Source organism: Ptychodera flava, chromosome 21 (assembly GCF_041260155.1).
Source record: "Ptychodera flava strain L36383 chromosome 21, AS_Pfla_20210202, whole genome shotgun sequence".
NCBI lineage: Eukaryota > Metazoa > Hemichordata > Enteropneusta > Ptychoderidae > Ptychodera > Ptychodera flava.
Window position 1 is genome coordinate 26440603 of NC_091948.1, and position 20097 is coordinate 26460699.

The 20097-nt window shown below is 37.2% G+C and overlaps 2 protein-coding genes across 28 annotated transcripts in view; both read left to right on the forward strand.

Annotated features, from left to right (window-relative positions):
• Positions 1–11585, forward strand: part of LOC139121858 (scavenger receptor cysteine-rich domain-containing protein DMBT1-like) — a 32102-nt gene extending 20517 nt beyond the window's left edge. For 2 of the 3 annotated variants that reach the window (XM_070687090.1, XM_070687087.1), the window contains 9 exons: positions 547–900; positions 3512–3538; positions 4005–4121; positions 6868–6942; positions 7876–8048; positions 8682–9082; positions 9429–9531; positions 10360–10534; positions 10936–11585. In XM_070687090.1, coding sequence (XP_070543191.1) covers positions 547–900; positions 3512–3538; positions 4005–4121; positions 6868–6942; positions 7876–8048; positions 8682–9082; positions 9429–9531; positions 10360–10534; positions 10936–11099 — 1589 coding nt within the window. In that variant the 3' untranslated portion in view covers positions 11100–11585. The remainder of the gene's footprint in view (positions 1–546; positions 901–3511; positions 3539–4004; positions 4122–6867; positions 6943–7875; positions 8049–8681; positions 9083–9428; positions 9532–10359; positions 10535–10935) is intronic. The other variant, XM_070687088.1, reaches the window with a different exon arrangement.
• Positions 11586–18011: 6426 nt separating this feature from the next.
• The window catches only part of LOC139121859 (scavenger receptor cysteine-rich domain-containing protein DMBT1-like), a 42581-nt gene continuing 40495 nt past the window's right edge, over positions 18012–20097 (forward strand). For all 25 annotated transcript variants that reach the window (XM_070687091.1, XM_070687098.1, XM_070687095.1 and 22 more), the window contains exon 1: positions 18012–18165. In XM_070687091.1, coding sequence (XP_070543192.1) covers positions 18072–18165 — 94 coding nt within the window. In that variant the 5' untranslated portion in view covers positions 18012–18071. The remainder of the gene's footprint in view (positions 18166–20097) is intronic.

A 20097-nucleotide genomic window follows, 5' to 3' on the forward strand; every position in this document is an offset into this window, starting at 1 on the left:
CACGGAGGAAGGTATACAAAGATATTAATGTGGCCCGATGACGGTTATCTATATGACAGAAGGATTAATCCAATTTTGTTTTCGTGATCTTTGGACCACCCTTCATGGATCTAGCTGCTGTGTGTAAAGAAAGAAATGCAAGGGTAGTATAGAGCGATATGTAGCTTACTCGCCTGTCAACACAGGCCACTGTAACTCTAATAGAAGCATGTATGGTTACGATATTTGTCAATTCTATACGCAAGCGAATAAAATACTACAACCAGCAAATGAATTGGCGATTGCTTACATCACAGACCAACGGGACGTAGATTGACAATTGTAGAATTACAGGAATGAAAATCTGCACTAGTATCACGTATTTCGATATATTCAGAGTTCCTCTCCAATACTTGACACCAACCTCAAATTTCTCAATAATCAATAATCTTATCCACTCAGAGATATAAATTTAATTTGAATGTCAATGTACTGTCAATGAAGCGACAACTACGATATATACACAAAGAATCCTCAATAGTTAAAACCCACATCCATTACTTACAGCCTACAACTGTGGTGAAACATATTATCTGTCCTACCGGAGCAGCGTTAGAATTGAATCACCGAACTATCCAAGTAATTATCCTCACAATGCAAGATGTGTATGGTTTGTCTACGCGGCTGCTTCGTGGAGATATTTGTTTGTTTGGTGGCATGACTTTTGTACCGAAAGTTGTTGTGACTTCGTATCGGCTGGTGATGGCAATGTCCCAGGACAAAACGTAGTGCTTAACCAACATTCTGGATGTAGTACGCCCTCTTACTATTACTCGTCCGGTGATACCATATGGATTACCTTCACATCGGACGGTTCGGTCACTAACAAAGGATTCAGTGTGACCGTTAGTGACGATAGTAGTAAGTTGATTATTATCCTTCATATTCGCTCGAAACCAACATTACCCATTAGCGCGCTGGTCTGGAAATCTTAAGTTTAAAGGCGAAACTTCAGTTTGAAAAGACAAAAGTTCAGTTTGATGATGAAACTTCAGTTTGAAGGCGGAACTTAAACGACACCTAAGTCTATAGACAGGGCTCGAAATTAGCGGTATTCCCGCGTCCACAGACTACCAACTTTTCCCTGGGACTACCAAAGTCCATGAAATGGTAGCCCACACGGACTACCAAAGCCTGGGACATGAAATACTTGGCGTGCGGTGTCCGTCACTTTTGGGCGAGCTAAATGCAGTCAACATGCAGTTTCATTTGTTTGAAGCAATTTTCCTTTCATCTGTGAAGAGTTTTTTCTGGTGACTATTACAATTTTCACTGCTATGTTGTTGTTTTCACAAAATGCAGAGCGTTTGATACTAGAATGTTGAGTTGCTTTTCCATGTGCAGTCTTTGCATGCCAGTTCACACTATGCTGTTGGTCGGCAGCATACAAGACGTACTTGTGTCAAGTTTTGGGGATTTGATGCTGAAATTTCACAAAACTTTCACTTCTATATCAAGAGATTACAATTTGATTTGAAATAGTAATATAAAACACTGTGTCAGTTAAGCTTGCCTGGAAATCGTGGCTGAGTTTCGCTGTTTTTTATCTATGGTTGTCGATCAGTATCAATTTATTTTGTTCTGTACAGAGAAATTCGGGTGTAACAAGGCATGCCAGTTCATTAAGATCATGAGAATATTTTTTTCTGTTTTTCTTTACTAAAGTTACAATTTCTTTGGATGTAGAAACCGATTTAAAAAGTGATAGAAAGTGTTAAAAATGTACAAAAATAAGCATAAATTAAGTTTGTGACACATAACATTGGGTTTCTCGAGTAGAAGCCCCTAGTTTTACTGCTATTTTGTGTTGCTGAACCGGGTGCTTATACTCGGACGAGCACAGTATCCCTAAACCAAAATATTCATGGCCTACCAGACATTGTCACTGGGCTACCAACTTCAGAAAATGGTAGCCCAAGTGGACTACCGAGGTAAAAAGTTAATTTCGAGCCCTGATAGAGGTAATACACTTGTCGCTAGCAGGTCTTTTATTCTGAACAGTTGATTTTTAATTAATTAATTAATTAATTAATTTATTTATTTATTTATTTATTTATTTATTTATTTATTTATTCGATAAAAATTCACCTCGATGAAGTATTGGAAAAATGGTCCGGCGACCTTCATGGGGTGGACAGAGTACATATACGACTGAAGGAAGCGACCGGCACAACATCATTCATTCTGGTCTTTTTCTTTGACTTTGTTGCAATTTTTCTCGAGTCGTTCATTTCGTAACTTTCTTGTATCTCCTCTCATTGATTTGTACATTTCTTGTTTTCATCGTTACAGAGTCTTAGATGTTTATCAGACCTCGTGATCGTTTTTAGAACTCAATTGGCGAACTTGCCGTTCTGTGTGTTCTGTGTCGTTCTGTGTGTCCTTCTGTGTTACATCTATTCCTCCTTTTTTCCATCTATCTATTTATCTATCCTTATCCTATCTATCTATCTATCTATCTATCTATCTATCTGTCTATCTATCTATCTATCTAATATCTATCTATCCATCGATCCATCCGTCCGTCCATCCATCCATCTCTCTATCTGTTTAACTACCTTTCTATCTATCTGTCTATCTATGTGCCTATCTCTCTTTCTATCTATGTCTGTTTGTCTGTCCGCAAACCTGAATAACTGCCAGTCTGTCTGTGTATCTACACTACATTGTGATTTGCGTTGTATCGTTCACAAAACGGGAACTAGACAAACCGTCGAAATTGAGGAGTTGCGACCAATATCTGACGTAATTATTGTCTAGGCGGTAATATGAGTCAAAAACAAAGAAATCAACTCCCCTAAAGTTGAGGTCATGCGAAATCCAAACGAGACAACTCAGCAACGCACATCCTGCTCATTGTGCAGAACGCATCATTTAACGGGCCTCGTTGGGGAGGATCTTGTGTGGATATGTTTTTACAACGTCTGACCTTCGAGACAATGTTTCAAATTTCGCAGAGTTGATTTCTTCGTGATCGACTGATATTACAGCTACACGATAGTTACACCTGAGAGTGTCGGCAACTCCTCAGTTTAGACATTATGTCTAGTTTCCGTATTTCCAAAATTCAGCGCAAATCACCGTAATGGAATACAACTGCCACTTTTATGTGCTATTAATTATATTTTACACTGGACAACCCAATTAGCGAGACTGCAGGTGTGTAAAGAGATTTGTCTTACGGTTTAAGAAAAGGTTTTGCTCTAGACTTTCTTCTGCATAGTTGCTGTCAAATTTTACTACCCATTTTCTCCCGCTTCCAAATATCATCACATCACCATCTTTCACTCATTTTTACGATTCCTAATGTTATTGTGTTTTATCGCTTAATTGACGATTAGAAAATCGAAACATCGAATAGCATAGTGTGCAGTGTGACATGCATGAGCCAGACTTTGAGTGTTTGAACGGTTCAAATATTTGTTGCACTGTCTGCATAGAACATTAATCAAATAAATTTTAATGCTTGTAGGTTCTACTGCATGGCCAACTACAGAAGGTACGTAGAAACTTACAAACTTCTGCTGTTTATCAAAAATCTCTTTACTCGTTTTTTCATACCAGTTATAGAACGTAATCATATAATTAGCAAAAACACGACAAATGCATTCGCACACTAACTATAAGGAATCCTGCTTTCCTGAAATTGGCAAGTTTTGGTCATACCTTCTTTATGTAAATGCAAGCAAATCCAACTGTATGGACTCACTTTCAGGATGGCACTCAGGAGATATGTGCGAGTTTACTGACGTTATACTAATGATTTGAATTGTTCGATAGCCCTTAAGGCTATACCCTTCGGCCTAAGACTCAAGGATTAGTGATGTATTTCTTGTAACGCACAGCCACTCGGGGTCATAATCGGGCAATATAGCCCTCATGACCGGGTCAGTGTTAAACGATTATAAGTAAAGAAAACTTAACGCAAGATTCTCATTATCCTATTCTCTCATTTTCATCTTTAGCCCCTGGTTCTTGCGTTGGATACTGCGGAAGATATAATCCTGTCGACGATTGTTACTGCGATTCTGTTTGTGAATTAGCTGGTGATTGTTGCCCTGATTACGCCGAAGCCTGTCCAAGTAAGTATGCGTTATATAGATTGAATTCAACCTAGAAAATTTGCTTGCAATTTTCATATCTAAAAAGATGTACATCTTGGACAGATTTTCGAATCTCCAAATCTTGCAATTATTTTCGCATGTTGAAACGTGTACAAATTAATGCATTTCAATTGTCTTGTCAAAATCAAATGAACTATGTCCCCCCTTAGAGTTATTAAAGAGGATTGGCTCAAATAAAATATTCCTTCAACGAATATATTTTAGTATCTGGTCTCACAGGTCCGTCTATTTATCTGTGTTGTAAGAAGAACTTTGCCAAATTCGTTTAAATTCATTTTCATAAAATTAGTACCAATGAAAAGTGGGTCTACAACATCGTACTTTTGGCTGAGTCCATCGCCAACTCGATATTATCAACTTGGCAGATTTACTTCCATTTTAGACTAGAAACTGCTATTTTCAGGTTCATCCAATGAAGTTTATTCTTGACAAACTCCTGATAAGATTTTGGTATCCTTGCTTGGTTGATTAACGGAAAGTTTGCTAAATAATTTATTACAGGTATATCTTTTCTCATGGGATTTATTAAATTGATAAAAATTATAAAATCAAGCCTACATTGATGAAATCCAGACCTGACATTGGTGTAATTGTCAAACAGATAACATAAAGGCTGAAACGTAGAGTGCAAACCTTAATATCGAAGTGCATTTCTGAACATTTCGATTTGCGTTGGTTAAAATAAGGCATGTTCTTGTACTCACTAGATCTATAATCCCAATATGTAACTAGAAAGCATTTGCAAGCAAAAGCGAACTTCCAGAGACCAGAGCAGCGGAAGAAACAAGAGAATGTGTGACGAAGATAGGTGTAGAATGAAAGAGTGCTTGGGCTTTTAATATGCAAGCACGTACCTATAGTTAGGGCTGATAGCAGTAACAACAGAATACAACTAAAAGCAAGGCAGTCCGGGGAATTACAGTACACAGATTACAAATGCCTACGTACGATAAAAACGCAACAGATACATACGGGGCGACAACGCACGGAAATGTATATCAGACAAGAGGAGACATCGGACCTAAGCCGTTGAACTTGAAAACCGAGGCCACATGCATTTTCATTTGATTAAAAGCACTGACTAAAACAATTTTCATTGCTATGTCGCTGTTTTCACAAGATACTGACCGTTTGATCTTGGAAAGTTGAGTTGCTTTTACGTGCAGCCAACGCATGCCGGTGTGGTGACAGACAGTTCACTATACTATGCCTAGCTCTGCATGGCAGGGCTGTGTGTTACCGGCGTTAAACGGTCTCCCACCACAGCCCTGCAGACTGACATAGAAAAAACCGCTGGTGGCTCCTCAGAAATACGGCGGGCAGTTTCTCCGCCGAAAACAGCCGATTTTGAATCCAAAACTTGCATTGATCTTCTTTTTAGAGCACATCCACCTCGCCTATAGGTACAAAATGTGCCCAGCCGCGCTTGTAAACTTACACAAAGCCTACTTTTCTCTCTCTATGCGAGGGAAGCGTTCGTATCCGCCGCGCGCGCGCCATTGTTAATCTCATTCAACCCATGAGCTCTCGGGCGAAAACCAGCGGTCTAAACCATATGACATAACAGTATAGCGCCAAGTACGGTGAGTATTTAGAGAAAAATAAAAAGCAAAAAGGAACAAAAAACAAAGCGAAAGAAAGCTAGAATTATTAATAGCTGAACGCAATATGATAGTTGTGCAATGCAAAATAAAACATAAATAAATAAACAAACAAAAAATGCCCGTAAAACCCGTCCGAGCTGAGCGAAGACGTCATAAGCGTGTCGCAATGCATCTGGGTAATTAAGGTAAAATTTGTGTAAAGCGTGTTCTATGGTAGTAATACCAGAAATAGAGAAAGAAAGAAAGAAGGAAAGAAGGAAAGTGAGCAAAAACTAACAGTTCCAGAGCTGGTCTCCGGAACTAATAACACGTAACACAATATGTTGCATTACATGCAGTTACTTATTAAGTTTACAGTTTCGGGTAAGTTTTATTACACATAGTGTAACAAATTGGGTCAAGTGTTATGACATAATATGTTAGTATTACATATTGGGTTAGTTTTGCATATTGGGTGATACAACTAAGAATTGTGTATATAACTGTTGTAACACGTCTGAGAGGAATGTTAAAACGTTTATTTCTAAACGCTCTATAGGTTGCAGCCCAGCAATTAATTTAATGGATAGTGTACAGCCCAGCTGTAATGTAGACTGGTACATACTAAGTGAACATATAAAATATGTGGGAAAGTTTCCTTTCCATAATAACAAACACGTTTGGAGTAGATTATCATGTATTTTAATCTATATACCATGTTTTGAATTTTGAATAGTGTGTTTAAAGAAACTAATTAAGAGAGACACAAATTTAATGACATTTCATTGAAAGCAAAAATTCAAAAGCGCTCTGTTATTATGGTTTGAATTAAATCAAATCGTGCATTATTACATGATCTATCTGATTCGTCACCAACATCCACATTTTTGATAGCCTGAGTGTTTAATTAAAGTCGATGTAACTGTGCCGGTCTTATAGCATGTACTAGTGCACGACCATTCCTAGATATAAAACTGTTTAGTCTAAACTGTTTTCTGTGCGTTCTTAATCAAAATGCGGTTGGTTCAATTTTTATGAAGCAAGTTCGTCAAGTCTGCGTTGTGTTATTTGCATGGTTCCTTCGAAAAGATAACACGTGGCCCGTGTGTTTGTTTCTTTAGACGTTACCACACCAGTATACTCCACTCCTACAGACTCTGGATACACCAGTACTACTGAAGGCGACACTGATAAAGGTTAGAAAGGGGAACGGCTAACCACATGCGTGGTCATTGATCATATGAGAGCAGGAACATGTCAAATGTGAGACGAGCTGAAAATATGATGACAATTATCTATGCATGGAAAGAAATACTAGTCGGAGAAGCAGGAAACGTAGATTATTTACACGACGGTTACCACGTGCAGTTACCTAGAAAGTACATAAATCTTGACCACTCTGGTGTCAACTGATAACGATCAAGCTAGCAAATTAAGCCAGGGTGAAACTCTACTAAACTTTGGCCACGTTAGAGAATAAATTGCATGCATCAAGGACAACAACGAAGAGCGTATGCCTTAAATCTGTCTTTTACGTCTTCAGGGTGTTCTTCTTGTCAGTAGCGTAGTGGTCTTATCAACTGATATCCAAATGTATGATCATTGTAATGACTGATGTGTACTTCTTCCGTTGTAGAATAGGTCACCTCCACAATTATTAATATTTTGTGTAGGAAAACTTGTCAGTTAACGCTTTCTATAATAAAAACCAGTGGATCATGGTCTCTTGCGACTGACATAGCAAAGATTTAATTACGTTTTACCACTTCCCTCTGATTTGAGAGTGTCATGGGTTCAACAGCTTAAATTCAACTATGCTAATAGTCCATTGACGAATCAAAGTATTAAGAAAATGGAGTAGGAATACATTATTAAAGGGCAAGTAAAGCTAGTAAGAGGTTTATTCAGCTACCTGAATCACAATGCTCCTATTGGATAAGTTCGATTTTAGTAACAGCGCATGATTGATTTAACCAATGTGAAAAAATATCATCACTTTCGAGATTTCAAAATCTGTTAGTTATCTAGGGAAGGAATGAAACAATTGTTAAGATTTTGAGTGGTGAAAAGCGTGATCTGCAATCTCTGTACGCCCTCTACGCTAACCAGCCTACCTCACTTTGTTCCAGACGTGACAGTCACATGTGCCAAGACATCAATGAAGATTGACATTAATCGATCAATCTTAGGAGGAATGGATGAAGATGACCTGCAGTTGATCGATCCGATTTGTTTGGGTTTCAGTAACGTCACTCATGTTACATTTGAAACTACGCATGCGGCCTGTGGTACAACTTTCTCGGTGAGTTAGTTTGTTCAAGATTTCCTATACTTTGTGGTATGTGATAGTTATTGCAGTCAGAAGTATCGTAGAGTGGTAAATCTTTGCTCCTAGGGCAACTCCTACGTTAAAAATTGTTGCTTCCTACTTTATGGAGTGAAGATTTGGCAGTAGAAATATTTCTTTAACATACTTATGCTTACATGTTTTTTATTCAAGCTACCAAAACGCTAATCGACTGAGACATTCTTTCATGAATAGTCTATAAAACAACACTGTTTCTTGAAACTCATGCGATGACTGATTCCTGGAGCATTGGAGAATGAAATATACTAACGTTCAAGTTTAATTACAAACCGATGACAAATAGATTCTACAAATAAACTATAACCTGTCAATGATTTTAAATGAATCTTGCGTCTGAAAAGGTTGGGAAGTTGGTAAGTCTTGTCATATACAGATAGGGAATTCTTGTGGCACTAAGTTAACCTCCTAAACGGCGGACGTTTTACACTTTTCCGAATACCTCATTCAAGAAACTGTGTACTCTACTTAGATAGGAATCAAAGGGGTCGATGTGTACACTTTTTGGATTAATCGTTGTTGAAACCCAAACCATTTTCATGATAAATACCAATTTTTCACGTCGACTAGGAAACGTCACATCACATCATCTACCAAAACACAGTCTCCAATCGTTTTGCGGATGAAGATGTTATCAGGCGGTTGAGAGAAGTTGAGATACCCTTTGAATGTGTGTACTCAAGGAAAGGCCGGGCCGATGCCAGCTTTGTCGTAGACAGCGAGAAATTGTACTTGACGGAGACAGGTCACGGGAACTTTTCATTCCGTCTTGACTTCTATCACGACGTCAGCTATGGGACACCTTACTATGACAACGAGTATCCGATCGAAGTAAAACTTGGAGAGAGGATCTATGTAGGTGCTGCCGTGGAGACCAACACAACGGATTTGGAGTTATTCCTTGAAAAGTGCAAAGGAACTCCAACGGAGAATCCAAACCACTCCACGCAGTATGCCTTCATTGAAAACGGGTAAGTGACATGTTTCGGACGTCGCTGAACATTGTTGTAATCTCCTCATTAACATATTAAGGCATTCTTCACCGTATTCTTTTTGTGACTCATTGATAAAAATTGAGTGAGATAGCACACTTTCACCTAGTAAACCTTTAATGGGTGCTTAAACATCCAACACTAAAGTTTTGTATGTAAGTTTTATTTCATGACTTACACTGAAGCCTTCAATTTGAACTCTTTATAACGTTGTGGGACATTTCCTGTTGATAGCTATACTTTGCCAGTAAATTTATAAAAGACATTAGGTTAATTTAGGGTGATAACTTTCGTCAAACTATTATTTATAAGAGTTGTATTTCAGGTGCATAAAGGATGCGACCGTACAACTGCACAGTGTCGATAACCCCGCTGAGAAACATTTCTCAATCGAGGCGTTTGATTTTGTTGAAAGTACATCTAACGTGGTAAGTTAACGAACGTTGAACTCTTTAAGATTCATGCTACAAAGTTCTCTTAGTTTACAACAAAACATATCAGAATTCTGTAGATTTTCGAATTTTTCTAAATACATATGATTTAACTCTGTACTTTTGTACGCAGGCGGAAAGAAATGCACAGACCGTGAAGTTGAACGTATCATTTCTATAAACTCGAGCACACATTGCCAAGCCACACCTTGAACTGAAATGAAAACAGTAGACCATTGTCAAAGACAACACGAAATGGCCTAATATGTGAAGCCTTGCCTTAGTAGAGACAGAAGAAAAAGCCGACACGTCCTCACAGAACAAACATAAGGAATTAGGATGTAGCAAATGTTACACCTCAAGTAGTTTAAACACGTAAACATCGTGTCAAACGTCCATTGTATGATAATTTGCCTAAAAATTTACCCCTTCACATTTAGGGATGATCGATTTAGTGGGTGTGCCAATATTAATTCAAAATGATATCTATATACTAGATAAAGTTAAAAGAATCAATACTTTGCCAGACTACTTTTGTGTCTGAAAATATTTGAGATTATGCAGAAGCAGCCTCTCCCCATGCAAACGACAGACTTACGAATCACCATAGTTATAACATTCATACTTACTACAACTTTTTAAGCGTTTCACAATTTTTGTTTGAGTTTAACTTTCACGAAAAAAATGACAAATTTTAAGCTGTTATTTGTGGCAATTTTCCAGTTTAAACAATCCATTCATGGCGTGTGCTTTTTTGCGTATACAATTAATATTGGTGCAAAACGTAAATCAGTCTTAATCGATACTTTCCGTTCTCTTAAACAGGTCTACATTCACTGCGATATGTTGGTGTGTAACGCTACCGATCCGTTCTCACGATGCCAACAAGGGTGCGTGCTTCGACACAGACGTGATGTCGGTGAAGACTCATCTCTCGGGTCACGAACCGTGACACAGGGACCGATCAACCTGTATCGCGGGGATATTGGTATCGTACACGGTATGTCTGTCCATACAACACGTGCTACATTGTTGCTATGATGACATTTTAGAGTGAAAGATTTAAACACATCATGTTTCTTTCATGGTTGCAGTAAATACGCAACACTACATACTTAAAACGTACTTCGGCCACCGAATGTTATAGTAAAACACCATACTTTTGTGATGACAAATTTTGACTTCGATAGAACAAATTACCGATGTTAAAACTCACGTGGCTGTATTATGGGCACGTAGTAAACATTTACATTAATGAATTGCCCTGAATAGAAATTGTACACATTTCAGTTTGAAGGAGAAATGCAAAAATGACAAAAATATAGACCAATAGTACTATACCATAACCATTTTAAACTTTGAACGATAATTGATATAACGTTGCATATTTCAATCTTACAGGTTTATCACAAGGCAAGGAAACTGTTGTTGAGAGTACCGGCCAGTCGATTATGATATATGCTGCAATGGCTGTCTTCGTTATGGGAAGTGCTATGGCTGTAGCTGCTGTCTTGTATGTTCATCATTTCAAGCGCAAATTGAAAGCACAAGTTCAACTTGCATAGTTCTTCTACTTAGAATCCACATCCGCCTACAATGGACCTTTTTCTTTTTTTCTCTTCAAGTATTAAATATATTCGGAACATCTCATTTCTTCCTATTATTCAGAACTAACGGTCTGCCGATTTTCGTTATCTTGTTTTCTGCCAAATGGCAGATTTACAACTAAGCTTGATGTCATATCTGGACTTCAGAAAAACCGCCAACATTACTTAGAATTATCGATGACATTAACACAACCAGTTTCCGTATAATCCACAAGATGTATGCTGAAAAGAGTCTACACTCACATCAAGTATCTTTAACTCCACGACGCACTTTTTAATTTCGTGACTGAAACATATAGTCCGTGATTATAAGATTTTAATTATTTTTGTCACTTTCGATTGTAAATCTCATTTTGTCTCCTGGTGTTTTCTTGTTGTATCTGGCCCTTTCTTTCTTACCGCTCTGTATTAGTCAATAAAGAAGATAGTTTATCACCATGATAATTTATCGCGTGGTTTCTATCCGTGGCACATCTATGATGGCAGTATAGTTTGAGGCAATCGTACCGGAAAGTCAGTTCATCTAAGTCCCGCCCAATTTTATTGAGCACGTCACTCATATCATGGATATGGGTCGTGTGCAAAAATGGACTTTACAATAAGTTATCTGACCAACATAGATGAACAAAGCTGATGAACTGGTCAGAGCCTGTAAATTGAGAGGTTCACGAGCAACCTGATTTAAGTTACATTCACCCCATAATTATCCATGCATTGTATCGTACACAATTTGTTTCTCATTGAATTACAGTGGAGACATGTGCATGATGCAAATATTATTTACCTCAAAGGAGACCTTTGCTATGCTACAGTAAAGATATATCAACCCAAAGCCTTGCCGCCGATAATTTTCTACGGCTTTGCATATAGGAAATAACCCAGCATCATTTGATACTTGTCTGACTGTAATCGCCTGCCATTATATTACCTGTACAAATGCAAATTGTACTTCAAGCAAATTCAGCGCAATTAATTTCTGTTCTATTAAAAGAGTATATGCCATCCTACATTATTTTATCCTCGTTTCCTAATCTGTATTTCTATCATGTAAATATTTAATTTCTTGCTACATGTTTTTGTCTCTGTTATCCAGTGGGATATGTCTCTAACAGGCTAATACCTAAATTGTCTATGCCATCTTTCCTATCCCCTTCTTATCGGCCACAGTTTTTTACCGTCTACTATCTATTAGTTCTTTCCAAAAAGTATATCAAACAACATTATTTCAAGAGGGCAAGCATAACATTTCTATGTTTAAAAGAGAGTGACACACTACGATAGATTTGCTTAAACTGTTGACTGCGATAACATATATAGTCCTGGACAGCTATATCTGCACCACGTGTCTCGTTGTTGACTCTTCATGTCGGTCAACTAAGGAAGATCCACATTTTCATCGGTATTCATGTGAGTATGATGTTAATGTAAGTAACGAGGCCATTTTTGATGAAGAAGATTTTTGAAAAGTACATAATACACTTTGTACATGTCTTTATTCATAGTTCTCCTGATTTGATGTCTAGTCGACGAGTTGAAGCGAAAATTCGAACAATTTTAAAAAATTAAAGTATCAATAAGTCAGGATCATTTTTTTATCGAAGAAGTGCAATTATCGATGCGAATGTCAAAACCCAATTAGTGGTGCATTTGAGAGAGTAGTCCGTTCATTTCACAGAAATCGTAATGAAATACAGCAGGCATTCATGCAAACACTGGGGAAAGATAGAGGAAGTCCTACTGAGTAGCACGTAAACCTATTAGAAAAAACACCCCAATTAAAACCTATGCCCTGTTTATGAAAACCATCTAGCCATATAGGATTTATGTGCTTAATTATGTGTTTGTAGTATAGAGAACAGTACTTTTTATCGGCAACAAGTTTATTGAATATTGTAGAAATAAAAGTATCACACTGGTAAAATTTTTAAAGAGCTCTCTTGAATTCGTTTCCTAAAATGTCACCAGATTGTCAATGAACGGTCATAGTGCTGGTGTTTTTACATCTTGATAGCTATCTGAAGTGTACTCTGATGATAGCATCTGAATACTGCTGACATGATAAACACATGACTGTTATGGCAAATTTTCTCACGCAGAAATTATTTGGCAGCCTCTATATTATTCTGTTATGCCCCTGGCGTGCTGTACACGGGCCGCGCCGGTAAACTACATACGGAGCCGCCGTTATTTACGACCTTGGGGTCGGAGGAATGGGAGGGGGTCACCTAAAAATTTGAAAGCTTCAATGGGGGCCAAAATTTGGAGAGGAAAAAAGGGTAAAGGGCTACTCATTTTTTAATGTACTGAAGCGTTGAGAGCAGTAATGAAATGATACAAAAGAATGAAAAACGCAACAGATTAAAAATAGTAATTTTAGCTTACACCTGGTACATGTTTTTATACTAAAAAGAGCTCATCTAATAAGTCAGCGACTTTGTCTGTATGTCAGTATGTTTGTATGTCTGTATGTAATTATGTGTGTCTGTCTGTGTGTCTGTCTGTGTGTCTGTCTGTGTGTCTGTCTGTATGTATGTATGTATGTATGTATGTATGTATGTATGTATGTATGTATGTATGTATGTATGTATCTATTTATCTATGTATCTATGTATTTATGTCGGTCAATATAAAAAACTCAAAATTGTACCACAGCACCTACAATCTTACGATTTGATGTACAGGTGCACCAAGGGGTGAAAACGTGAATTTGTTCAAATCAATATGTTAGTGTCAAAAAAGTATGCAAATGAGGTAAAAAGGCAATTCTAACAAAGGCGGTCAAAGTTCTGTAACAACTGGCCAGATTCGGCTGAAACTTTGTATGCAGGTTGCTTAATATGAATTAAGTTACAATTGATTACATGTAAATTGTGGTGAAATTTTCGTATTTACATTTTAAAGGCATTTTTTCCTGTTTTTGGTCAAAAATTTTCTTCGCTAAAACCACTCGTCCAATTGTCATGAAACTCGGTATTGACAGTCCAAGGGTTAACCTCTGGTAGGTTTTCTCAAATTGTGGTGAACTTTGCACATTTGCATTTTTGGGTCATTTTTTTCCTTTTTTCGTCAAAAAATCTTTTCTGAAATTGCTGCTCGAATTGCTTTGAAACTTGATATGGAGGACTATAGCGATGATTTACATCAGTTTTGTTCAAATTATGACAAAATCTGCAATATTGTTTTGTTAGGATATTTTTTGCTTTTTCTTATCCAAAAAATGCTAAATATCTCATTATTGAATAACCTGGTCCAATATTGTTTAACTTGAGAACCGCTGCACCTTTCACCTTCGTATTTAGTGTGTAGACGGATGCTTAACTGTAAATGGGAATTTCTTCAAATGAAGTGATCATTTACCAAAAGTATGCTTAACACGATTGGAACTAATTTGGGATAATTGGATTTTCATATTTTCCAAACTTCTCAAAAATGTTGGGTGCCCGATAGTTGAATGTCGCAATATTACAAATTACTCATAAAAACAAGTGTATGACTTAAAAAGAAAAGCAGATGAGCTTACATTTGCAGATCAAATATACATTACTTCACCATCCAATTATCCCAAATTAGTTCCAATCGTGTTGCTTATGAGTTGCAAAAGTATAAACTTGGTGGAAATTTCAATCAATATGAGTAAGACTTTTTTAATGTTGGTATTATTTGTACAGAAACAAAACCTGCTTGATGAAAACCTAACTTGTAATTACCAAATATTAGTTACATCTATGGCATCTATACTTGGTATGGTAGATTTTATCACTAAGTTTTATGTGCCAGGCTGCGTCAGGCGTTGTATATATGTGTGTGACCATTGCAACAGTTGCAAACCATTGTATACTCTGCCCTGGTATTTGATGGACGGTGATAGGGATTCATTTTATTATTCAACCAAGTGTAAATTTAATCTCTTCTTTAAAATTTTATTTTGTTTGTCTTGTTCTCTTGGAAACAAGTTTTGTCAATCTCACTAGAAACACAATATTGCAGAAATTAGTTTTGATACCGTCTATAAATTAAATGCTCTAAGTCTATACTATTATTGGTGCACAGGATCTAGGACAACACTATACTGTTGTGAATTCACCCTTCACAGGAATATTTTGAAATTTAACCGCACCCTACAAAGTGAACAATACTATGTGTTTAGATACTGCTTATAGTGTGAGCTTTTATATCTTTTTTGTTATGACTTTTAATTTCGTTTTGTTGGTTTCACCTCTTTCAACCGTAATGAGGCGACTGATGATAATTAGCAGGATAAACCAAGATTTGAAAAGTTTTCACTATTGCTGTATTCATAAATTATTGATATTTATCTTTTCCAAGCTTGTGGGGGGGGGGGAAGGTCAGTCAAAATTTCTGTGTTAGAGAGGGGGTACTCAAATTCATCATGGTTGGAGGGGTTAATCGAAATTCCGTAGTTTCAAATGAAATTCCTCTGACCCCCACCCAAGGCCGTTAATAATGACGGCCCCCGTAAGTAGATTCCCCAGAGGAGTCGACCATCTTATCAATTATTGGTACAGTTTTACAACTAGTACGACGAATAAAAATCCGATAAATACCTGATGACGATGAAATAAATGTGGTGGGTTTTCATTACGTATCTTGTTTAAACAACATCCTCATACATGAAAGATATCAAACATAATTTTCATCCATAGTTCTGCTTCACTTAAATTTGACATTGTTTCGTAGAGCTACGCAGCCATGGGGACACTTTATCACAGCATTGGGCCTCTGTGACAGCGAAATAAGATCCTGATTGTAGTTTATCTCAGGGAGAGTTCATCAGAAGTGAAAGACATAAGAAAGAACAGTGTCAAACTGAAAATTTTGTCTCATATCTGTAAATGAGTATGTAACCACTGAAATTATATACCCATTGTGGACCCGAGGAAAATGACCTTCACCATTTTACACAATAGAACATTTTGATAATGTCAATCAACACATAAAAAATAAAGAAAGAATAATCTAAGACTTCTAAAGTAAATTGGGTGAAATGAAGACACTATTCTCCCATTTTACAGGTCGGGATGTTCATATATATGTTGTGCACATCGCCAGTCACGGTGATGGCATATGTATGTATATATAAGTATAGTGGAGACGAATGTTGAGTCGGACGTGATCGAATTTCAATAAAAATGAATTACGTATTATGGTTTGTGCAGACACATGCAAGGAAATTGTAAAAAAAAATCTAATCGACCGATTTAGATTCACAACAGCTGATGACGAAATTTATTTATCAGACAAGGAAAGAAACATTTGTACAGATGTTTTATGTGAAGAACTACTTCCAGGTCAGTTTATTAAAGTCGTCACTTGTGGTGCAAAATTGTCCGATACTTCCATAAAGATGAGTCCTGATGTTGCAACGTAAATACATATCAGATAGGAATACATTTATACTGCCATAAACATTCAAGGCATCGAACATTAACGGGCATATTAAGGCAATAGAAATTTCCCTCGACATCAACAGTAGGTCAAACCTCAATTTTGGTTTTTTATTACACGTAATACGATGACAAGGATCTCTTTGACAATTTGAATGTGACCAGTCAACAAAAGTGAGCAAAACTGAAAGACAGAGACAGAGACAGACAGAGAGAAAGACAGACAGACAGACAGAGACAGACAAACAAACAGACAGACAGACAGACAGACAGACAGACAGACAGACAGACAGAGACACAGACACAGAGATCGGAAAAAAGAATTTTCCCATTTTCTCTATGGAAAATCGTTGAGTTCTCCAGCATGTCGAGTAACATGTTTCAATTGTTTTCCTCGGACCTTTGGTTTCTGCAGCCATAGATTTTTTCTCCTATGTCAATGGACCATCCTCGATTCACTGTATCTGTTGTCATATTATGGTATCCAAACCTTACACTGTCATCAGCATCATTTGTTACTTAAAGTGGCAAGTTGCCAATATATCGCGTGTGCTCTGAATAAAATTATATTCAGCTTATCATTACCGAGTGAGACCTTGACACCATATAACACTTTCTTAGTTTATCGTTTCTTTCTTTCTTTATTTCTTTCTTTCTTTCTTATCCACTCTACACTTTGCATCTCTTTGCATATCTTTGTCTCTCTCTCTCTCTCTCTCTCTCTCTCTCTCTCTCTCTCTCTCTCTCTCTCTCTCTCTCTCTCTCTCTCTCTCTCTCTCTGTTTTTGCATCATTGTCATCTTTTATTTTTTTTTCGCTCCAAATCCACCGTCTTGATGTATACTTCATTTAATTCAGTGCAGAGTCCATAAGCCAACATTACAAACTCTTTTCCAGAGATCAACCTTGGTAATTTCCCTGGACCAATGATTATCTGTTGTGAACCATTGCAGGCGACCTTACCTTGACGTTCAGAGCTTATCCCCTAAATGTCAAATAAGTGACCGTTCTTACAGTCACTAACAATTCTATATTCGCCATGTTCTCATTTATTTGCATTTCCCATTTAATGACAGAAATGTGTGCGATGGTATCCATGACCTTTGAAAAGTACTTACTGTGTGTTCATGATAAATTTGACAAACAAGCTAAAATAACATGTGATGCGAGTAAGTGTGAAAAGATGTCTTTACATGCAGCTATTTAAATTTCTAACATTCGGAAAACCACGTTCTCTGATACAAGACTGCATGTTCAACATATTTGTAAATTGGCGTTTTGACCAACCAAGCCACTCTATTTAATCGTATTTCTTTTATAAAGTAATGTTTGTGACACCCTTTAAATATACAATATAAACAATTGATCGATAAGAAATTGACTACAACGGAATGATTCAATACGATGAATTTAGCGTGAGAAACTTTGTCATCTTGAACATGTGTTTCCTTTTTAAATTTTAATAGTGCTGCAGAATACTGAGATATCAATAAGGGCGTGAAAAAGTATCAAAAACTCATTTTCTCATGATGTTGTCAAAGAAAACTTCGAGAATGCTGCTCCAAGCTTACACCATAGTACTTTGGACGTCAATATTTCTTAGTACGGCTCTAGCTGACGGTAAGTACCTCAAATTATATCGTACACTATAGCTTGTATCACGGAATGTCTACAGTAGCACGTACGCCCTGAATCAAACGCCCAGCGGCCTAGTTATAAAGCTTTCGCTCTAATATACGAAACGTTACCAGTCCAAATCATTGAGTTGCTTAAAACTCTTACAATTGAATTAAAATATTGTTCAGGCAATAAGAATTTAATCTTAATCCTCTTTTGCGTTTTGTAGGAGAATATAAGACTCAGTCTGTTCAGTCTTTCTATTAAAGCCGTAATCGCGTCATACATCATGACAACTCAGTCTGTCAAAACGCCTGTGGTAGAACAACAGTCAATGTCGGACTCCGACGTACTGTTGTTTTTTCTCGGGTTGAGTTGACTTCCGAAACAGATTATTTTGAATTTTCAGAGCATTTTTATTGCTTGTCACTCGGTCAAGATTCATTGCAAGGTCATTTCTGCTGTGTCAAATTACGTTGTACATGAAATTTACATTCACCTTCGACAAAGTAAGATATCTATGTGTGCAAGCAATTAACGCTAGTTCATTGCCTGTTTAATTGAAGACGTGGAGAGTAATTATGTTAACCAAACAAGGTCGCATTTTCTGTGCACATAAAATGTGCATGCGTCGCCTTGCTTCACATTTCAAGAAGATTCAAATTCTTCGGTGGTAATATTTGCCAAAGTTGACAAAATGTCTCTCAGCGGGTAAAACTGTATGGAATTTCAAATTTCTAGAGCCTCGTTCTCCTTAAAGCAATACTATTGACGTTCCCTTTCGCACGTTCAAATTCATTGTATATACAATGCACGTATGTTACTGTAGGAGGTGCACATAGAATGTTGATACAATGACATTGTTATATTAGTATGGAATACTGAAGGCAGGAAATAATTTCATTGAAGAAGTTTTAGAGACCTGTTTTTGAAAAGTAACATCCATTATTGAGCATTTGCCCTTAACTGTATAGTTGTTACGATTTCTGTACAAAAACATCTGTATTGTCAGGAGGAAGTACGCCATACACTCTCCTTTATAGATAACATATATCATGCTAATGAATTGGTTGATGACCTGTATTCTGACTTTAATGTCGTCATTTGATCTTTCTTTTGACACCATAAACTACTGGTACTTTACTCGGCTGAATAAAACTCACAACAAGGAACATTCAACTGTCGATATTCTCAGAAAAATGAAATATCGCAAAAAGGGCGGGAAAAAGTACTCCTTCAGGAGCTTCAAATAATTAGGACCATTTTATCACTAGGCGATGTTGCCGTGAGTGTGTGGGGGTTCGAATCCCGTTTGGGTTATAGTAGAAATTATATTTTTATAAAATGACAAGAAATAACCACAACATTAATCATGGTTGTCTCAAACCGGATTATAAAAACTATAACCATGAAGCAATTCAGCAAACTAGATTGGTAAATTCTCGAACAAGAAGCGGCCTTCGACCCACGAATATAAGGTACAATGGGTGGTGGAAGCTAATTTCACCTTAACAAGTGTGCTGGAAATTCTTATCAGCAACTTCCAATTAGTCGGATCATTGTGGTGTGATTTTATCGTCACATAGGTGTCCTTTCGTTTTGTTCCGCAAACAATTACGCGGAGATATAAATAGGATGTACACCATGCTATCAGTGTACGTAAAACCATCTGGTGAGATAGGGTTATTCTACCTTCGCGTTGACATATAAGCTAAGGCTGTATTCACAAGCACCTCTGGAGGGGGCGGGGAAATTTACGGGGCGGAGACTTGAAAATATCAATGGTATGTCTGGGGCACTTGGAAGGATTTGGGGACTTAAAGGGGGGACTCGAAACAAAACTATCTCTAATTCATATGAAATATGTGTTGGGTTGTCAATTTAAGCTAACGTTTGGCTAATTGTCGGGTAGTTTTGCTTTTTGTTATACTCCTT